The sequence below is a fragment of the Saccopteryx leptura genome, chromosome 3, assembly GCF_036850995.1.
Source record: "Saccopteryx leptura isolate mSacLep1 chromosome 3, mSacLep1_pri_phased_curated, whole genome shotgun sequence".
NCBI classification, from domain to species: domain Eukaryota; kingdom Metazoa; phylum Chordata; class Mammalia; order Chiroptera; family Emballonuridae; genus Saccopteryx; species Saccopteryx leptura.
The window spans coordinates 263,936,977-263,955,939 of record NC_089505.1 but is presented as its reverse complement, the minus strand read 5'-3'; the positions used below and the strand labels follow the sequence as shown (position 1 = coordinate 263,955,939).

The following is an 18,963-nucleotide window of genomic DNA, read 5'->3' as shown; positions in this document are numbered from 1 at the left end:
GGTAATACCAAACCTACTTAGATTCAGAAGCATTTCTACAATTCAAGTGATTCTGAAAAGAGAAACAGTGATTTATAAATATTAACAAATAAAACCAACTTCTACGTGACACTAGGAATACCATATACAGGAGCAGAACCCTGTAGGGTATTTTAAAGAAGAAGGAGAAGTAGGAGAAGAGAAGAAGAAAGAAACAACTTCACAGCTGCAAATAACTAGGACCAGGCATTCCAGCAGCATCAAACTGTAAGTCCCCTTACATTCCGTGTCTGTAACAGTAGTAGCAACACCTTATCTGGCGATCATAACCTTCAAGCAACACGTGCTCAAATGAGGACCAGTATCAATTTGTGCACCAGATGGCATCTGGAGAACAAAGAAAAACTGACTCAACTCTTGCAAATATCAAAACTGGCAAGTGCTAAAAAGATTCATCCATCCAACTTAACTTGCCTTAACTGAATCCTGAGTCCAACAAACTAAAAAATACACATATACATTGTGACAATCAGGGAAATTCGAACACTGAGTGGATATTTGGTGATACTAAATTACCGCTAATTTTTAGGAGCAGTAATAGTAGTGTGGTGGTGTTTTTTTAACAAAATATCTTTATCTTTTGGAGATACATACCCAATATTTATGTTTTAAATTATACACAATGAATGGGGTTATCCTTCAAAATAATGGAATGGAGAGAGCATGTAGAACTACAACTGAAATAAGATAGGCCCTGAGTTGATAACTATTGAGATAGGGCATTAGGTACATGGCAATTTATTACATTTTTCTCTATACATTTGAAATTACCCATGAAGTTAAAAAAGGGGTGGGGGGCTGCCACCAATTCTGAAGAGAATTTCAAATGGGAATTCCAAAAACATTGAGTATCTGAAATATTCCTAGAGTATATAAATGTGAATTTTTTTTTTTTTTTTTAACAGAGAAAGAGAGTCAGAGATGGATAGACAGGGACAGACAGACAGGAACAGAAAGGTGAGAAACATCAATCATTAGTTTTTCGTTGCACATTACAACAACTTAGTTGTTCATTGATTGCTTTCTCATATGTGCCTTGACTGCAAGCCTTCAGCAGACTGAGTAACCCCTTGCTCGAGCCAGCGACCTTGGGTCCAAGCTGGTGAGCTTTTTGCTCAAACCAGATGAGCCCACGCTCAAGCTGGCGACCTCGGGGTCTCAAACCTGGGTCCTCTGCATCCCAGTCCGATGCTCTATCCACTGCGCCACCACCTGGTCAGGCTAAATGTGAATTTTAAAGAACATATCAGAATAAAAATCTAACTGAACCCTGTTCTACTTTCTCAAAATATTATTTTAAGGTCACTTTTTGTATGTTAATTAAAAATGCTTTAAAACCTAAAGAGCCTGACCGGGCGGTGGCGCAGTGGATAGAGCATCAGACTGGGATGCAGAGGACCCAGGTTCGAGACCCCGAGGTCGCCAGTTTGAGCGCGGGCTCATCTGGTTTGAGCAAAAAGCTCACCAGCTTGGACCCAAGGTCGCTGGCTCGAGCAAGGGGTTGCTCGGTCTGCTGAAGGCCCATGGTTAAGGCACATATGAAAGCATGTAGGCCCATGGTTAAGGCACATAAGAAAGCAATCAATCAACAACTAAGGTGTCGCAACGAAAAACTGATGATTGATGCTTCTCATCTCTCTCCGTTCCTGTCTGTCTGTCCCTATCTATCCCTCTCTCTGACTCTCTCTCTGTCTCTGTAAAAAAAAAAAAGAAAAAGAAAAAAAGGAAAAAAAAAACCTAAAGAAACAGGGAGAGGGAGAAGAGACAAGGAAGTAGATGTAAAATGTAGAAAAGAAAGGCTCTGAGAATAAGTAATTTTAAGCAGAACTTACTCTCTAAACCAGGGGTCCCCAAACTTTTTAAACAGGGGGACATATCACTGTCCTTCAGACCGTTGGAGGGCCAAACTATAAAAAAAAACAAAACTATGGCCTGACCAGGCGGTGGCGCAGTGGATAGAGTGTTGGACTGGGATGTGGAAGAAGGACCCAGGTTCGAGACCCCGAGGTCGCCAGCTTGAGCACGGGCTCATCTGGCTTGAGCAAAAAGCTCACCAGCTTGGACCCAGGGTCGCTGGCTCCAGCAAGGGGTTACTCAGTCTGCTGAAGGCCCATGGTCAAGGCACATATGAGAAAGCAATCAATGAACAACTAAGGAGTCGCAACGCGCAATGAAAAACTAATGATTGATGCTTCTCATCTCTCCGTTCCTGTCTGTCTGTCCCTCTCTCTGACTCTCTCTGTCTCTGTTTAAAAAAACAAAACAAAAAACTATGAACAAATCCCTATGCACACTGCACATAATCTTATTTTAAAGTAAAAAAAAAAAAGGAAACAAATACAATATTTAAAATAAAGAACAAGTAAATTTAAATCAACAAACTGACCAGTATTTCAATGGGAACTATGGGCCTGCTTTTGGCTAATGAGATGGTCAATGTCCGGTTCCATATTTGTCACTGCTAGCCGTAACAAGTGATATGACGTGCTTCCGGAGCCGTGACGCGTGCATCCCATGTCACTGGAAGTAGTACTGTACGTGAGCGATGCTGCACTTTGCAGCACATATAGTACTCCAGGAGCACAGGATGCCAATGCATCCTATGCTCCTCTCACTGACCACCAATGAAAGAGGTACTCCTTCCGGAAGTGCAGGGGGGGCCGGATAAATGGCCTCAGGGGGCCACATGCGGCCTGTGGGCTATAGTTTGGGGACCCCTGCTCTAAAACAAAGAGACTTTTAGCAGAACTTACTTTTTCTAAAGGACTCCCTAGCCCTGGCCTTGAGGCTGGTTTCCCAGGCTGTAGCCTTGGGCTGGTTCTGCAAGGTTGCAGGTGTTCCCAGAATGTTTCTCCCTGAATTAATCCTATAGATAAGCATTGTAAATGAGCTTGTTTCACTGCTTTGTTTTACTGCTAGACTTCCCCTCCTCCCCATTCCCCAATCAGTATGTAATTCTGTCTTTAAAAGCTAACTTCAAACTGTGTTGGGGGGCATATGATTTGGATGACTTAGGTCTCCATGTGGTTGCTGGCTTTAAAATAAAGACTCCTTAATTTGGCTACTTAATTGTGTGGCAAAACATCTGTTTCTTGCTGTTCTGATACAACAAATGAATCTACACAGAATAATAACAGTAGGACAGACCAACCTGCATAATACTTTGTACCTCTTACAGCGCTTACTGTTTCCCTTGAATTCTGGTTATTATACTATCCCCAATTAGACGGTAAGCCCTTGAAAGTAGGAATCAAGCATAGAATCCTGATGCGATCACCTAAGCAACTGCAGATAAGGGAAATTCACCTGCAACTTCTACCATACCATTGATAAGCAAAGCTGGTTGGCTAACCTAGTGGTTTTTTGCTCCCTGGTCTCTCTGAGGGACCTACCTAGTATTGCATGCTTGGGCAAAGCAGACATAAACTTCAAAGACAGAAGAGTACTACTGCACATTTAAGGATGTATGAAGAACTGCATTCACCAACAGAGAAGCCACTAGCCACATTTGGCTATTTAAATTTAAATTAATTGAAATTAAATAAAATTAAAATTTTAGCACCTCAATCTAGCCACATTTGAAGCACTCAAGAGTCACATGTGGTTAGTGGCTATCATACTGGACAGTGTAAACACAGGACATTTCCAAGTTCTATTGGACAGCACTGGTCTGGAATTTTAAATTAAACTAAACTGGAATTTAACCGAAAATCGTTATCTATCTCCAAGATAACATGCCTGGCAACAGGGCCTGGGAGCCAGGCCATTACTTATGGCTCCTATGTCTTGGGGTAAGCGTTCAAGGAAGAAAAGAAATAAGTAATTCTAGAACCTAGAAAAATACGGTGAATTCATAGAGTGAGGAAAAAAAAGCAGAATCGTAGAATCTAGAATTACCTGGCATCCAATTGAGAAAAGAGCCCAAGGATAAAGAATAAGGAAGAAATAAAATACCCCACTTTGGAAGTGTCAGGGATACACAGAGATGGGAGAAAGGCTTCAATCCAAACAAGACTAGAACTGTCTATACCACTCCAGCTGAGCCAGTAGAAAAGAAAAACTGGAAGCTCAGAGGGTAGAAACAGTGCCTCTCTCACAACAGGTCATATGAGAGTACCAATGAAATCTACAAGAGCAAAAACCTAAGACAGCAAGAATGATATGAGAATGTAATTTCCTCCAATAATTTCTAGGGGGACATTTTGTATTTTTAAAGAAGTTTTTCCATTCCCTAAATTAGAGGGGAAAAGAAGAAAGCAAAAGGAAGTAATCAGGGAAAGCATATCGTAAGAAAACATTTTTGAAAAGAAGAAATAAAAACCTGGAAACAGGTTTTGACCCACACCAAACTTCTAACCAATGTCGACACGCAGCTGAGGCACGTAACAAACTGAGTAGTCCCAAGCCCCACATAAAGACTTGACAAAGTCATGGACTCAATGTAGGATAATCATCTGAGAAAAATACGGCAAACCTATACATAGATGTGCGTGATAAATCTAACTAGGAATAGTAAACAACAATCACTATTTAATGAAGCATTCATTAAAAAATAAAATTTAAAAACAGAGACTTTTATTTATTTTTTTTTGAGACTTTTAAAAATGTAATTATCCTACTGAATGCTCTTTTGGAAAAATGCCTAATGTGACTAAGTATTCTAGGAAACTACTGTAAATAAGTTTTGTATCAAATGCAAATCACAGCGAGCTGACTTTTACATCTAGAAGCTAGAAGTAGACACATTTTCAGGCTCAGATTTTGATAGAATTCTACTGACAAACATCACAGTTAGTGAGGCTCTGGTGATTTAACCATGGGTTGTGTATCAGCTCTAGTTATAGCAACCAGTTGCTGATTCTGGTGAGTGTCCGAGATCACCTACATATTCAATTCATACATTTCATTTATATATGAATGTTTATCTGTATCTATGTTTTTTCAAGTTCTGCATGTACTCTATAACCTCCATTATGCTCTTCATTTTTCTATACAACTCAACAATAAAATAATCTTGCACTGTATAGCTAATTTGTATAAAACTTTTTTTCCCTAAATCTTTCATGAAGCCATTTACACTACTACAATACCTCTCTGGTCCTGTGGCTATACTGACATCTGGTGGCACTAAAAAAGAAACTAGACTGAAATGAACAGGGATTCTTTTTCTAGTGTTTCTAATTTATTCTATGTGACTTCAGAGTTTATATCTTTCCAAGGCTTTACCTAAACCCAAGACAGCACAACTATTAATGTACTATACTAACTCCACTGACAGAATACATTAGCTGCAACCCTTCACTTTGGCAACGTGACTGGCAAGGATGTAGAATTATTTAAAGAATGCCACTGGGTATACAGAACTGCCCAGTTATTCATTTTGTAAGTAAAGTTTATAATCAGAATGGTCATAAAGTAGGGCTTTTCCATCAAGAACATAAATGTAATTTCAAACCATTCTTTATATTCAGCTAGATTCCTATAATAAATCTTGGCCATGAATCTTTAATTGAATTACTATAGTATTTTATTGGTATTTAGAATTTTTTTGTAAGATTGTAATAAAAGCTCACATTTCTTTTTTTTTTTTTTTTTTTTTTATTTTTCTGAAGCTGGAAACAGGGAGGCAGTCAGACTCCCACATGCGCCCGACCAGGACCCACCCGGCACACCCACCAGGGGGTGATGCTCTGCCCATCCAGGGCGTCGCTCTGTTGCAACCAGAGCCCCTCTAGCGCCTGAGGCAGAGGCCAAGGAGCCATCCTCAGCGCCTGGGCCATCCTTGCTCCAATGGAGCCTTGGCTGCCGGAGGGGAAGAGAGAGACAGAGAGGAAGGAAAGGGGGAGGGGTGTAGAAGCAGATGGGCGCCTCTCCTGTGTGCCCTGGCCGGAAATCGAACCCGGGACTTCCGCACGCCAGACCGATGCTCTACCACTGAGCCAACCAGCCAGGGCCTGGACACATTTCTTTCTTATAAAGTACCAAAGTACCTCGTGCCTGTCCAATGACTAACAACCTTAATCTCAAAGATGCATACTGGGGAAAACCACAACCTCATATGCAAAATTCATTATGATGGGAATGTACAAAGAGGTGCGAATACCCCAATCCAATTCTACATGTTGCCACGGACAACATGGCACGACTCATGGTTTCTGATAGAGAAAAGTCTAATGGCCAGTTAGACATCAGAAACCATATCCAGAAAAAAATGTATCCTTCATATGAAAGTCTTGAAAGACAAAAAGCTAATCAGCATCTTATTATATATACTGATTTTTTTCCATGTCTCCCCAGCAACAGGGTCAAGAGAAATATCTGATAGCTAACACAGCCTTAAACTTACAACTTCTTCTAGAGCTACAATATTGAATTCTACTACTTTCTGCATTTATCAAATTCCCTTTCTGAAGCATTCATATAGCGGTAGTCTCCTAATAGGAGCCACTTCTGTAGGTATAATCTTCATAGTGTGGCTAGGAGAAATAAATCATTACACTGAGGAATCCCTATCAGAGAAAAAGTAAATGGCACACTATCCTTCATCTCAAGGACTCCTATTTATATAGGAGCAACCCTTATACATATTTCAGCCACACTAACCAGTGATGATCACATATAATTAATTGGCCAATAGTAATTACTATGGAGAATGATGAGGCAATTGAACAATCTATGCTATGATCCAGATAGCCACACATACGTATTGTACAGCAGTGCTATTCAATATAGTTCATAGACTGTCAATGTGCAAACTGTTACCAGTCCTCAATGAGGTAAGAAGTTTTGACCATAATGTAAATCAATTATGTCTCTGAGCACACTGTTCAGTTCACCTGACATTTTTATTGAAACAAGACTTCTTTGATGAAGGAAGCAGTACATTGATTTATATTCTGGCTCAAGACCCTTATGTCAATACACTGACATTTTTTAGTAACACTGCTCTATGATACCTAACAAGAACAAAGATTACACTACATGGGCAAGGTGGGGGTTAGGAGGAGCTCATCTAAGTCTGTTTCTACCATATCCTAGAATATTATAGTATTGCAGAATACTGAGACCAAGAATTTTTGTTTTACTTTTAAAATTAATAAGAACTTCCAATTTTAATATTGCAACATAGTGCAAGCATCCCCCCTCACTCTTTTTAGAAAGGATCCAAGGCAATTAATCCAGAATCAGCAAAGAAGAAATACAAGCACACTCTCCATTTTTAGCAAAATGAAGATCCAGCTAAAACTCCAGATCAAAATTAGGTAAAACAGTTTCCAAAAAGAATGAAGGTCAATCCTGGGTACAGTGCAAGGAAGAAGAGAGAAGGTGCCTCAGCTGGGTCTCAGAAAGAGTTGGCAAAGTAAACTCAAAGGTGAGAGGCGCCCTCTGAGATGCAAAACTTAAGTTCTCAGCAGAGGACAAATTCATGGGCTGGCAACAGAACTCTGGACTTAGTTGAAGTCTGAAAGTCAGAAGAGCAAGGACTAAACAAAAAATCACACAAAGAAGTCGTATTTGCAAGAGTAGTTGGTCTCTGCTACTACAGAAGGGAAGCTGCATTGCAAAACCCACAGCTGCCTACACCCATTGACTGGTCAAAGAAAAAAGCTCAATGAACTCACACCCAAAAACCCTGAGTCAAAATGAAAACTAGCTAGTCAGGAATGTGGCTTAAAATCTCCTGAAAAATGCCTGACTTGTGGTGGCGCAGTGGGATAAAGCGTTGACCTGAAAGACTGAGGTCGCCGGCTTGAAACCCTGGTGTTGTCTGGTCAAAGCACATATGGGAGTTGATGCTTCCTGTTCCTCCCCCTTCGCTCTCTCTCTCTCTCTCTCTCTCTCTCCCTCACCCCCCCCCCACTCTCCTCTCTGAAAATTGAATAAAGTCTTTTAAAAAAAATCTCCTGAAAATAGCTATTGAGCACAAATTCTTGTTTTTAGATGAATTATCACAAAGGAACGAGCATGAATCCAAACAAAGGTACAGAGAAAACTAGAGGAAAAAATACTAGTAGACCCCCACAAAAACCTCTTATCATAAAAATATTGCCACAAAGGGAATGAATATTGTGGCTAAACCTTTTACTATACATTTTAAAAGGAAAAAAGTTAAGTTAGTGAAAAAAGGCACAACAGTGGGATATAAGTACTCTAGTAACAGAGAACTAGATGATAGGAAATAATATAAACAGTAATATATATAACTTGGACAACTTAAGACAGACCTGGAAAAAATATAACAATTATAGGAATGCAGTTGAAACTGGAAGAAACACTAGAAAGAATAGATATTTCTGAAAAGAAACAAGAAATTAAAAAAAAAAACAAGAAAAGTAAAGTGAAAAAATAAAGAGAAAGAGGATTAGAGAAGAAATAATAGATATGAAAAACAGGATATCCAACATATGAATAATTGGAGCCCCAAAAGATCCTCATTACAATAATAGACAAACAAATATTTAAAGATATAACTCCAGAAAAATTTAGTAAAATAAAGAAGATCTGAATCTATATTGAGAGGGTCCACCATATCCCAGGGAAAACTGATACTGAACAGACATAAAAAAAATATTTTTGCAAAAAAAAAAAAAAAGAGAGAGAGAGAGAAGAAAATTAGATTGGCCTCAAACTTCAAATCTAGAACATAATTGATTATCATTAAAAATTATATACCTAATCAAACTGCTGTCCAAATATAAAATCATTATTCAATTATGAATAGGCAAGAACTCAGGCAACATTTTTTTCCATAGATCCTTAAAGGAAGAATTTAGTTTACAAAGCAAGGCTGGAAAAACTATAGCAAAATAGCTGGTGGGAAACTTCTGAGCTATTTAAACATACAACTAAGAATAAAATGAGCCCTGGCCGGATAGATCAGTTGGTTAGAGCATCATCTGAAAGTGCAGAGGTTGCAGGTTCAATTCCCAGTCAGGGCACATACAGGAACAGAACAATGGTCCTCTCTCTCCCTCTCTTCTTTCCTCTCTAAAATCAATAAAATAAATATTATAAAAGAGAGAGAATAAAATGAAATGAAGGAATTAAGATGCCAGAACAAGATGAAAAATCGTATCTCCACTGACAATGCAAATATAACTAACAAAAGTTAGGAAGAAAAGAGAGGGAAAAAAAGTTACATAAGGATAATATAAGGATACTGATGTCCTTATCTTTAAAATCTAGAAGTTTAAACCTATCAATCAAACATGACTAATAAAATAACATTGTATAAATATATTTAATTGTATGAAGATAAATATAAGAAAGATAAATACCCTAGTTTCCTAACTATTTACATTAAGGAACAAAAAGATATTGTCTTAAAACACAGAAAGGTATAATATAAAATAATAAAAAGTTATATCAAGAAACATAAAACCGAGGCCCTGGTCAGTTGGCTTGGTTGGTTCAAGCGTCATCCTGAAACAACAAGATTGTGGGTTCAATCCCTGCTCAGGGCACATACGAGAAGCAAGCAATGAATGCACAACTAAGAGGAGCAACAAATGAATGCTCTTCTTTCTCTCTCCCCCACTTCCTCTGTCTCTCTAAAATCATTTTTTAAAAAAAAACAACTTAAAAAATAAAAACATAAAACCATATAAAAACAGATAGTGAACAAAATACAAAATTAACATTTTTAAAACATAACTTATTAGTGAATATTACTCTTGATCTGAGAAATCTCAAACCCATATTTACGATAACTAACATGAAAAGTAACAATGCTTATGTTACAATCCTTGAGGAAGATGATTAATCTTTCCACTGAAAAATCTAAAAATAACAAAGATAAAGTTTAATTTATATATATTAAACATATAAATACTAAACCTCAAAATTCCTAGCACATCAATAAACAACCCAATAAATAATGGTGATCCTAGAAAACAGCACTGACACGTGAAATGCATGGCGGTTTGTTCGCTTTTGGAATACATCCAGAGTCGGAGTTAAAGGATATGCCACCTGCACTGAAGTATGACATATTTTACAGGTAAATATTGAAATAGGCAGCCTCACATATCACTGTTTATAAAACACTTGGTTCTTATTAAACAGTACTATGTTTAACATTGAAGGTTACACAGAATAAGCAGAGACTCAGAAGAACAAAAACAAAAAAAAAAAAGAAAAATAATCCATCAAAAGCCAGAACTGCATACTATGCAATTCGCACAGAAATTGTTTTATGAAGTCACACTGGCCTGGATTTGAGCCTCCAGTTTTTCAGTATTGGTTTATACATAGCAAAATAAAAAGAAAACCTGGATTTCCCCTTAGAATCTGCTATATTTATAAATAAGGATATTCTTATTTCCAAAGCAGTTTTACAAATCTATGCATAGAGTATTTACTATGTATGCATTTATGAGGCACGGACAAGGGCATGGGGAGAGGAGGAGGCAAGGGCAAAACAAGTAACAGAGCAGCTTCTTATTAAACCATAAACTTTAAATTGCATGTTAACCAAAAGGTGTTCTAGAAGAACAATTTTCAGTTGGAAAGATAAAGGGCCGTCTCCTGAATTTCCTCTTGCTTGTGGCTTTCTAATTTCTCCCTACCATCAAACTGAAGGGCTCCCTTCCAAACTCACCTCTATGAAAATGTTGATGAGTAGTGTGTGGGAGAAATGTTCCCATTATAAACTGTGGAGTAGTGAATGTTTTAACTCTCTGCATTTAACCTTCAGTTCAATCATGATCACTCACCACTAACGCCAGTGACTATTCCAGTCATCTGGCAAGTTTTCATTGTTTTGTACTCATTTTCTAACCCTTGATCCTCTGCTTTATATGTATTTATAGCCCTAGCAACAGTGTAGGTAGTAACTGGGCCTTCAGGACAGGTACAACGACATGCATGAGAATACAGCTTCTCTTGGGAAAAAAGACAACAAAAATTTCAGCAAAGAACAGTTTATGGAAGATAACTACAGATAGGGGAAGAAACTATCCTAGATGGGCACTCTCCCTTTCTCATTTTAAGTCCACTTCTCCCAGCCACTCTTCCTCAACTAGAGATTACCATCTCTAGTTTGTTGCAAACCTTGAAGTGTTCTGGTTTTGTTGTAATAAAAGACTCTCTTCCATTATAGAAGAAAATAATAGATCACAATGGTTATTTAAGAGAGGTAAAAAGACACAAATAAGCAAAGCAGATTGCTATAGTTTGTCATATTCTTTATGGGAAGAGCAGACACTGGAGCCCAGATCACCTAACGAGAGTTCCATGTCCATTCTTTGACATTATGTTCCTGCAAAAGCTAAAACAATATTTTTCCTTTTTAAAAAAATTCTCTTATCTACTTCCAAACAAGAACCTAATATAACTGATGCAACTTGTGCACGTGAAAGTACTACATAACTACATTTCCTTGGGTTTAAACTCCCTGCTTAAGTCAAATTTTTTTTGGATTAGCAAATGCAAAACATAATTAAAGCCTGACCAGGTGGTGGCGCAGTGGATAGAGTGTCAGACTGGGACACAAAGGACCCAGGTTTAAAACACCAAGGTCGCTGGCTTGAGTGCAGACTCATCCGGCTTGAGCATGGGATCATAGACATGACCTCATGGTCACTGGCTTAAGCCCTAAGGTCGCTGGCTTAAGCTCAAGGTTTCTGGCTTGAGCAAGGGGTCACTCAGTCTGCTGTAGCCATCTGGTCAAGGCACATATGAGAAAGCAATCAATGAACAACTAAGGTGCTATAACAAAGAATTGATGCTTCTCAACTCTCTCCCTTCCGTCTGTCTTTCCCCATCTGTCCTTCTCTCTGTCCCTCTCTCTGTCACAAATAATAATAATAATAATTAGAATGGTAAGTTTGCTGGAAAAAAAAACAAATAAATCCTATTATTAAAAATAAGTGATTAATTAAAGGTCATTTGATTAACAACTCTTTCTTAATATAAAAAAAAATTGCCAGTTAACTATATTATTACATATAAATCACTATAAACTATGTAACTTCTCTCCAAATACCTATATAAGTAGACACAATATAACCTGACCAGGAAGTGGCACAGTGGATAGAACATCGGGACACAGAAGACCCAGATTAGAAACCCTGAGGTCACTGGCTTGAGCATGGGGTTGCTGGCTTGAGCATGGAATTGTAGACATGACCCCATGGTCACTGGCTTAAGCCCAAAGGTTGCTGGCTTGAGCAAGAAGTCACTGGGTTGGCTGTAGCCCCCAGGTCAAGACACAAATGAGAAAGCAATTAATGAGCAACTAAGGTGCCATAATAAAGAATTCATCTTATCATCTCTCTCCCTTCCTGTCTGACCAAATAAGGACTTTTCAAATAATCCTATGAAATAGTACTATCCTTTCCCACAAAGAAAAAGAATATTATGGTCAAATACATTTCAAAATGCTGGGTTAAAGTTAAAACAAATGTTTTTTTTATAAGAGGCCTCTACAGAGGCCTTCATTCTTTCATTCAATAAATAATTTACTGAATACTTGCCACATACCAGGCACCAATCTGGATTTCAGAGTTATATGACAGCAAATAAAATAAATAAAATGCCTGCTCTCATCAAATGTTCTTCTAGTGGAAGGGACAGTCAATAAACAAAAAAAGCTAACAAATAAAATAACTACAGTCAGTGATAAGAGCTATGAAAATACTAAAATAAGATAACATAGAGTGCAGAGGATACTTCAGACTAGATGGGACACATTAAGCTACTTGGCTAATGTTTTATGTTTTCCTACATTACAGAATATAGGACATAGCATTTTCCAAACATATGCTCAACAAAAACCCTTTTGTCAAAAAAAAAACAAAAAAAACCCTTTTGTCAACAAATATATATTAATAGCTCAATGAATCAATTCAGGAAATGCTATTCTAACCAATACATAGACAACAGCAGGATCAAGATTCAAATACAACCTGCCCTGTAGTGGAGCAGTGGATAAAGCATCAACCTGGAATGCTGAGGTAGACAGTTTGAAACCCCAGGCTTCTTGCCTCATCAAGGCAATACAGGAATTGATGCTTCCTGCTCCTCCCCCCCTTCTTTCTCTCTTGCTCTCTCTCCCCCCTCTAAAATGAATAAATAAAATCTTTAAAAAAAAAAAGACTCAAATACAGCTTTTCTGATCCTAAATACAATGAAAATAATAATAGTACATATCTCATAGAATCATGGTGAAAATTAAATGGGCTAATTCATGTAAAACACTTGACACAGGGCTTGGTATACATTCTGCCCAGTAAACATTATTGTTACAATTAATACAGCACTCTAGAGGCACATGATGCCTTCCTCCATCATCCAGGGTGACTCATTTTTCCCTCTTTTACTATCTTGAACACTTTACTTCTATCTCTTTTTATAGGACTTAATTCAATTTGGTCTCTCCTCTATATAGATTCCTTGAAGACAGCAACTAGAATGGACATTGCACATAGCTGGGCCTCAGTGAAAGCTTACTGTGTAGTAGTACAGAATATCCAAAGTGCGTTAAATGTGGATGTGGGGAGGGGGCTTTATATAAAAAGCAATCTCCCCTGTAGAAAACTTAAACCATATTACATTAAGGCTCTATGAAACATCTTCAGTGATACATATCACATGTTCAAAATACTTTTATATATTAATATTACCAGTAATGGGTCATAATCTTCTTGTAAGATGCACTAAGATACCATTTCACACCTGTAGTATTCCTGCCAGAAATGCATCACCTAAACTTTACTAAGAAAAAAAACCAGGAAACACAAATTCAAAAACATTCTACAAAATAAATGGCCTGAGCTCTTGAAAAAATTTTAAATCATAAACGACAAAAACTGAAAAACTGTCTCAAATTGCAGTAGTAGAAAGAGACATGGGAACTAAATGTAACAAGTGATCATGGATAGAATCCTAAACAAAAATCATTTTTTTCTGCTAAGGACATTAGTAGAACAATTGGCAAACCTGAATAAGATCTGTAGATTAAACAATTGTTAATACTATATCAACGTTAACTTCCTGATTTTGATCATGGCAGTTATACAAGAGAATTTCATTGCTTCTAGGAAGTTCACACTGAAGTATTTGTAGGCAGGGCAAAATTATGTCTATAGTTTAATCTCAAAGGGTTAAATATTATACGGATAAGTAGTATAGAGAGAAATAAAATGATAAAGTGAACATTACAAAAGAACAAAATCTGGGTGAAAGGTGTCTAAGAATTCTTACCCGTTATTGAACATTTCTGTATATCTAAAATTATTCCAAAATAAAATGTCTAAACACAAGACAAATGGGGGGGAAAAGGAAGGATAGCAAATATTTACATGAAAAGATGCTTATTCTCATTAGCAATCAGGAAAAATGCAAATTAAAACCATAATGAGATACCACTAAATTAAATCCCTGTTAAAATGTAAAAGCAAAAACGAAAAATGTGTCACTATCAAGTGTTGGTGAAAATATGAGGCAACTGAAACTCTCAAACATTATCAGAGGGAATGCAAAATGGTAGTCACTTTATAAGAATCTTCCAAATTGTTTTCCAAAGTCAAACATATGTTTACCACATGACCTAACAATCCTAAGGATTAATCCAAAAGAAGTGAAAACTTATATTCAAACAAAACCTGCATTCAAATGTTTATAGCACTTTATTCATAATCATCAAACACTGAAAAACAATTCAAATGTCTATCACCTAGTAAATAGATAAACCATGGTATATTCATATAGTGGAATACCACCTCTATAGCAATAGAAAGAATAAATTAATGACATATGCAACAACGTTTATCTCAAAAGCATTACTAAGTGAAAGAAGTTAGTCTTGAAGATTACATGTTGTATTATTCTATATGTATTTATGACATTCTGCAAAAAAAAGCACACTATAGGGATGAAACAGATGAGTGCTTGTCAAGAGTAAAGGGGGGCAGAAAAGTCTGATTAAAATAAACAGTATGACAGAATTGGAGGGATGATGGAATTGTTCTGTGTCTTGATTGTTGTTGCCATTCCACAATTTTATGCATACATCAAAAACACAGAACTGTACACTAAAAACAATAAAGTTTCACAGACATCTAATTTTACTATCAGCCCAATAAAGACTTAGGTAGGTACAATTGTTCCCATTTTATAAGTGAGGAAATTGCAGCATTCAGTATATCAATGAACATATAAATTACATGTGGCAGGACTAAAATTAGTCCAGATACACTAATGATACACAGATGTTTTATTCTCTTAATTTTCTCATGTCCCACTCAACTTTATGGGCCGCAATGAAGACAGGATCAAAGGGAGGGAGGGAAACAAAAGAGAGAGGTACTGGAAGTATGCCTTTTAGAATTTGGCTTTTGTCCTCAAGGAATTAAAAAATAGTACATAACTGAAGAAGTCTGAATACTAATCCACATAGGCAACAAATTAAAGGGTATTAAAGGATTAGCTGGTAATTTCTTCCATTAAATTTTCTTAATATCTTAATGCTAAGAAAAAGCAAACATAAAATATTCTACCAGGTCTTCAGAACAACACTGAGAACAACAATAATGATGACAGTTCAGAACAGATTTTACAACTTTAAATAAACATGTAAAGATATTTCCAAATGCTATCACCCAAGGATGAAAAAAACTTTAAAACTGCCTTTTTGCTCTCTGAATCAAAAAAGTGGCAGTATACTATTTGTCAAAGAATACACTTTAAGTAGAACAGCTGGAGTGGGGGCCGGGGGTGGGGGGAATAAGCTTAGCTTAGTTTCTTTAGCAAAAAATAGGAAAAAAAAGTTACACCTATACCACAAATAGCATATCTCACCCAAAAACAGTGGTGTGGTTTCCTCTAAAGTAGTTGCATTAGGGTCTGCCCCAGCTTCTAAGAGAATCTGCACGATCTTCCAATGTCCTCGACTTGCAGCAAAATGCAATGCAGAGAAGCCCTCAAAAGTCTTTGTCCTGATGTACTTTTCAGATGAATCTATGAAAGAATCATAAGATGTCAATTCTATTTCTTAGAATTAAAAAGCAAAGATTCCAAGAAACATTAAAACATAATTATAAATGGGATGTCTCGTAGTTTAAAATGCTTTAGCCCTGGCCGGTTGGCTCAGCGGTAGAGCGTCGGCCTAGCGTGCGGAGGACCCGGGTTCGATTCCGGCCAGGGCACACAGGAGAAGCGCCCATTTGCTTCTCCACCCCTCCGCCGCGCTTTCCTCTCTGTCTCTCTCTTCCCCTCCCGCAGCCAAGGCTCCATTGGAGCAAAGATGGCCCAGGCGCTGGGGATGGCTCTGTGGCCTCTGCCCCAGGCGCTAGAGTGGCTCTGGTCGCAACATGGCGACGCCCAGGATGGGCAGAGCATCGCCCCCTGGTGGGCAGAGCGTCGCCCCATGGTGGGCGTGCCGGGTGGATCCCGGTCGGGCGCATGCGGGAGTCTGTCTGACTGTCTCTCCCTGTTTCCAGCTTTGGAAAAAATGAAAAAAAAAAAAAAAAAATGCTTTAAAAAATCCAAAACAGTTCCACAGAAGTCACGGTGTAAACAGCTTTCTGGTATCAACACAAAAATTCTGTCCACACACCCATTTTGTCTTGTCTAATTTTTGGTGGGTAGGGGAAGGGAGTGGCAGGAGTTAAAAGGTAACACAAAAGCAAAATCTGAAGAGGATGCAACACCAAAGATTTGCTTAAGCAAGATTTACTGAAATGTTAATAAATTTGATTTTTTTAAATTTCTGTTTCCATGAGAGAAACGATCTCATGTCTTGTCACGGTAACAAAGAACTACTCGGAGACCAGATGAAATGCTCCGAGGGGCCGAGGGGAGGCAAAGCTCTGGTCAGCAGACTGAAGAACTGAAGCCCCATCCCCAGCCTTACTCGGATATTTATTAGCCAGTACAAATAACTCAAGGAAACAGCAGAAGTTTTCAGGCAGTGAAGTAAAGGACAAGAAACATGCTGACTCTAATCTCTGTTCTGAGAGCCTGAACATTTTGTTACTGAATCTTATCCTGCTGTTTTGCTATTCCCAGCACGCACTGTTTCCAGTACAGCTCAGAGAAGGCCCTGGACATTCATCCGCTCAGGGCTTTCACCCTAGGGCACCTTGCTGTCTCTAACTGTTTTTCTTATCTTTGCATGTCTTCATAGCATATTCCTACAATCTCAAACATTACTTCTTTGCTTTTCAACTAGTAACATTAAGGTAGTTTAAAATATTCCACTTATGAATCTTTATCTAAAGAAAATAAAAACACTAATTCAAAAACATATGCACCCCTATGTTCACTGCAGTATATTTACAATAGCCACGATATGGAAACAACAGAAGTATCCATTGGTGGATGAATGAATAATGAAAATGTGGTATATATGTACACACACACACACACACTATAATACTACGCAGACGTAAAAAAATATAAAATCTTGCCATGTGTGATACCATGAATAGACCTTGAGGGTATTATGCTAAGTGAAATAAGTCAGACAAAGAAACACCATACAATCTTACTTACAAGTAAAATCTTAAAAACAAAACAAATGAGCTTAACCCATGGTAGCACAGTGAATAGTGTCAACCTGTTCAAAACAGGTCCCAGGTTCAAAACCCCAAGATGACCCCAAACCCCCAACTCATGCTTAAGCATGAGTTTACCAGCTTGAACCTCCAGATTCAAAACCCCAAGGTCACCCCAAAACCCCAACTCATGCAACTCATGCTTAAGCATGAGTTTGCCAGCTGAGCATGCGATCACTGAAATGATCCCATGGTCATCAGCTTGAGTCCAAGGTCACTGGCATGAGCAAGAGGTCACTGGCTTGGCTGGAGCCCCCGGTCAAGGCATGTACAAGAAAGCAATCAATGAACTACTAACAGTGACTTAACTACAAGTTGATGCTTCTCATCTCTCTCCCTTCCTGTCTGTCTCTCTCTCCTTAAAAAAATTAAAAAAATGAACAAACAAAACAAAATTTATAAATACAAAGATTACAGGTTGCCAGAGGGGAGAGAGATTGGGGGTGAGCTAAATAGGTGAAGAGGATCAAGAGATACAAACTTCCACTTATAATGAAATGTAAAAAAAACAAACAAAAAACCCTCCTTTTATAACCTAAGACTACAGTCTAATATTTTATGAAGACTGAATTTCTGCCTGACCAGGTAGTGGTGCAGTGGATACAGCGTTGGACTGGGACGTGGAGGACCCAGGTTCGAATCCCCAAGGTCGCTGGCTTGAGCTAGGGGTCATTCGCTCTGTTGTAGCCCCTCAGTCAAGGCACATATGAGAATGCAATCAATGAACAACTAAGGAGCCACAAGAAAAAATTGATGCTTTTCATCTCTCTCCCTTCCTGTCTGTCTGTCCCTGTCTGTTCCTCTCTCTCGGTCTCTGTCACAAAAAAAGGATTGAATTTCTAAAATAATGAAATGTACTCCAAAGAAATCAAACAATGGTATACAATTTATAAAGAACTTGTAAGTCCATTTACTGTAAGGTTTCTGAGATTTATTTGTTAATACAAATCTCAAGATTCTGGTCACAAATTATGTAAATAATATCTACCATTAAAATTTTCATAACTATAAAGTAAAAGATAATATTGAGGAAAGACTTTCTTACCTTTGCTTCCAAAACAATAAAACTGTAGACCTGTGGTGGCGCAGTGGATAAAGTGTCGACCTGGAAATGCTGAGGTTGCCGGTTCGAAACCCTAGGCTTGCCTGGTCAAGGCACATATGGGAGTTGATGCTTCCAGCTCCTCCCCCCCTTCTCTCTCTCTGTCTCTCCTCTCTCTCTCCCTCTGTCTCTCCCTCTCCTCTCCAAAAATGAATTAAAAAAAAAATAAATAAATAAATAAATAAATAAAACTGTATACCAACAATAGAAGGATGGGCTGTAAGGTGAATGATGAAGGCATTTCTGAGAGTAGTATTAAAAAAA

General features: G+C 37.9%; 1 protein-coding gene across 5 annotated transcripts in view; it reads right to left on the bottom strand.

Annotated features, from left to right (window-relative positions):
• ASB3 (ankyrin repeat and SOCS box containing 3) overlaps positions 1-18,963 on the bottom strand; it is a 118,033-nt gene that overhangs the window by 57,889 nt on the left and 41,181 nt on the right. For all 5 annotated transcript variants that reach the window (XM_066378271.1, XM_066378272.1, XM_066378273.1 and 2 more), the window contains one exon: positions 15,841-15,999. In XM_066378271.1, coding sequence (XP_066234368.1) covers positions 15,841-15,999 — 159 coding nt within the window. The remainder of the gene's footprint in view (positions 1-15,840; positions 16,000-18,963) is intronic.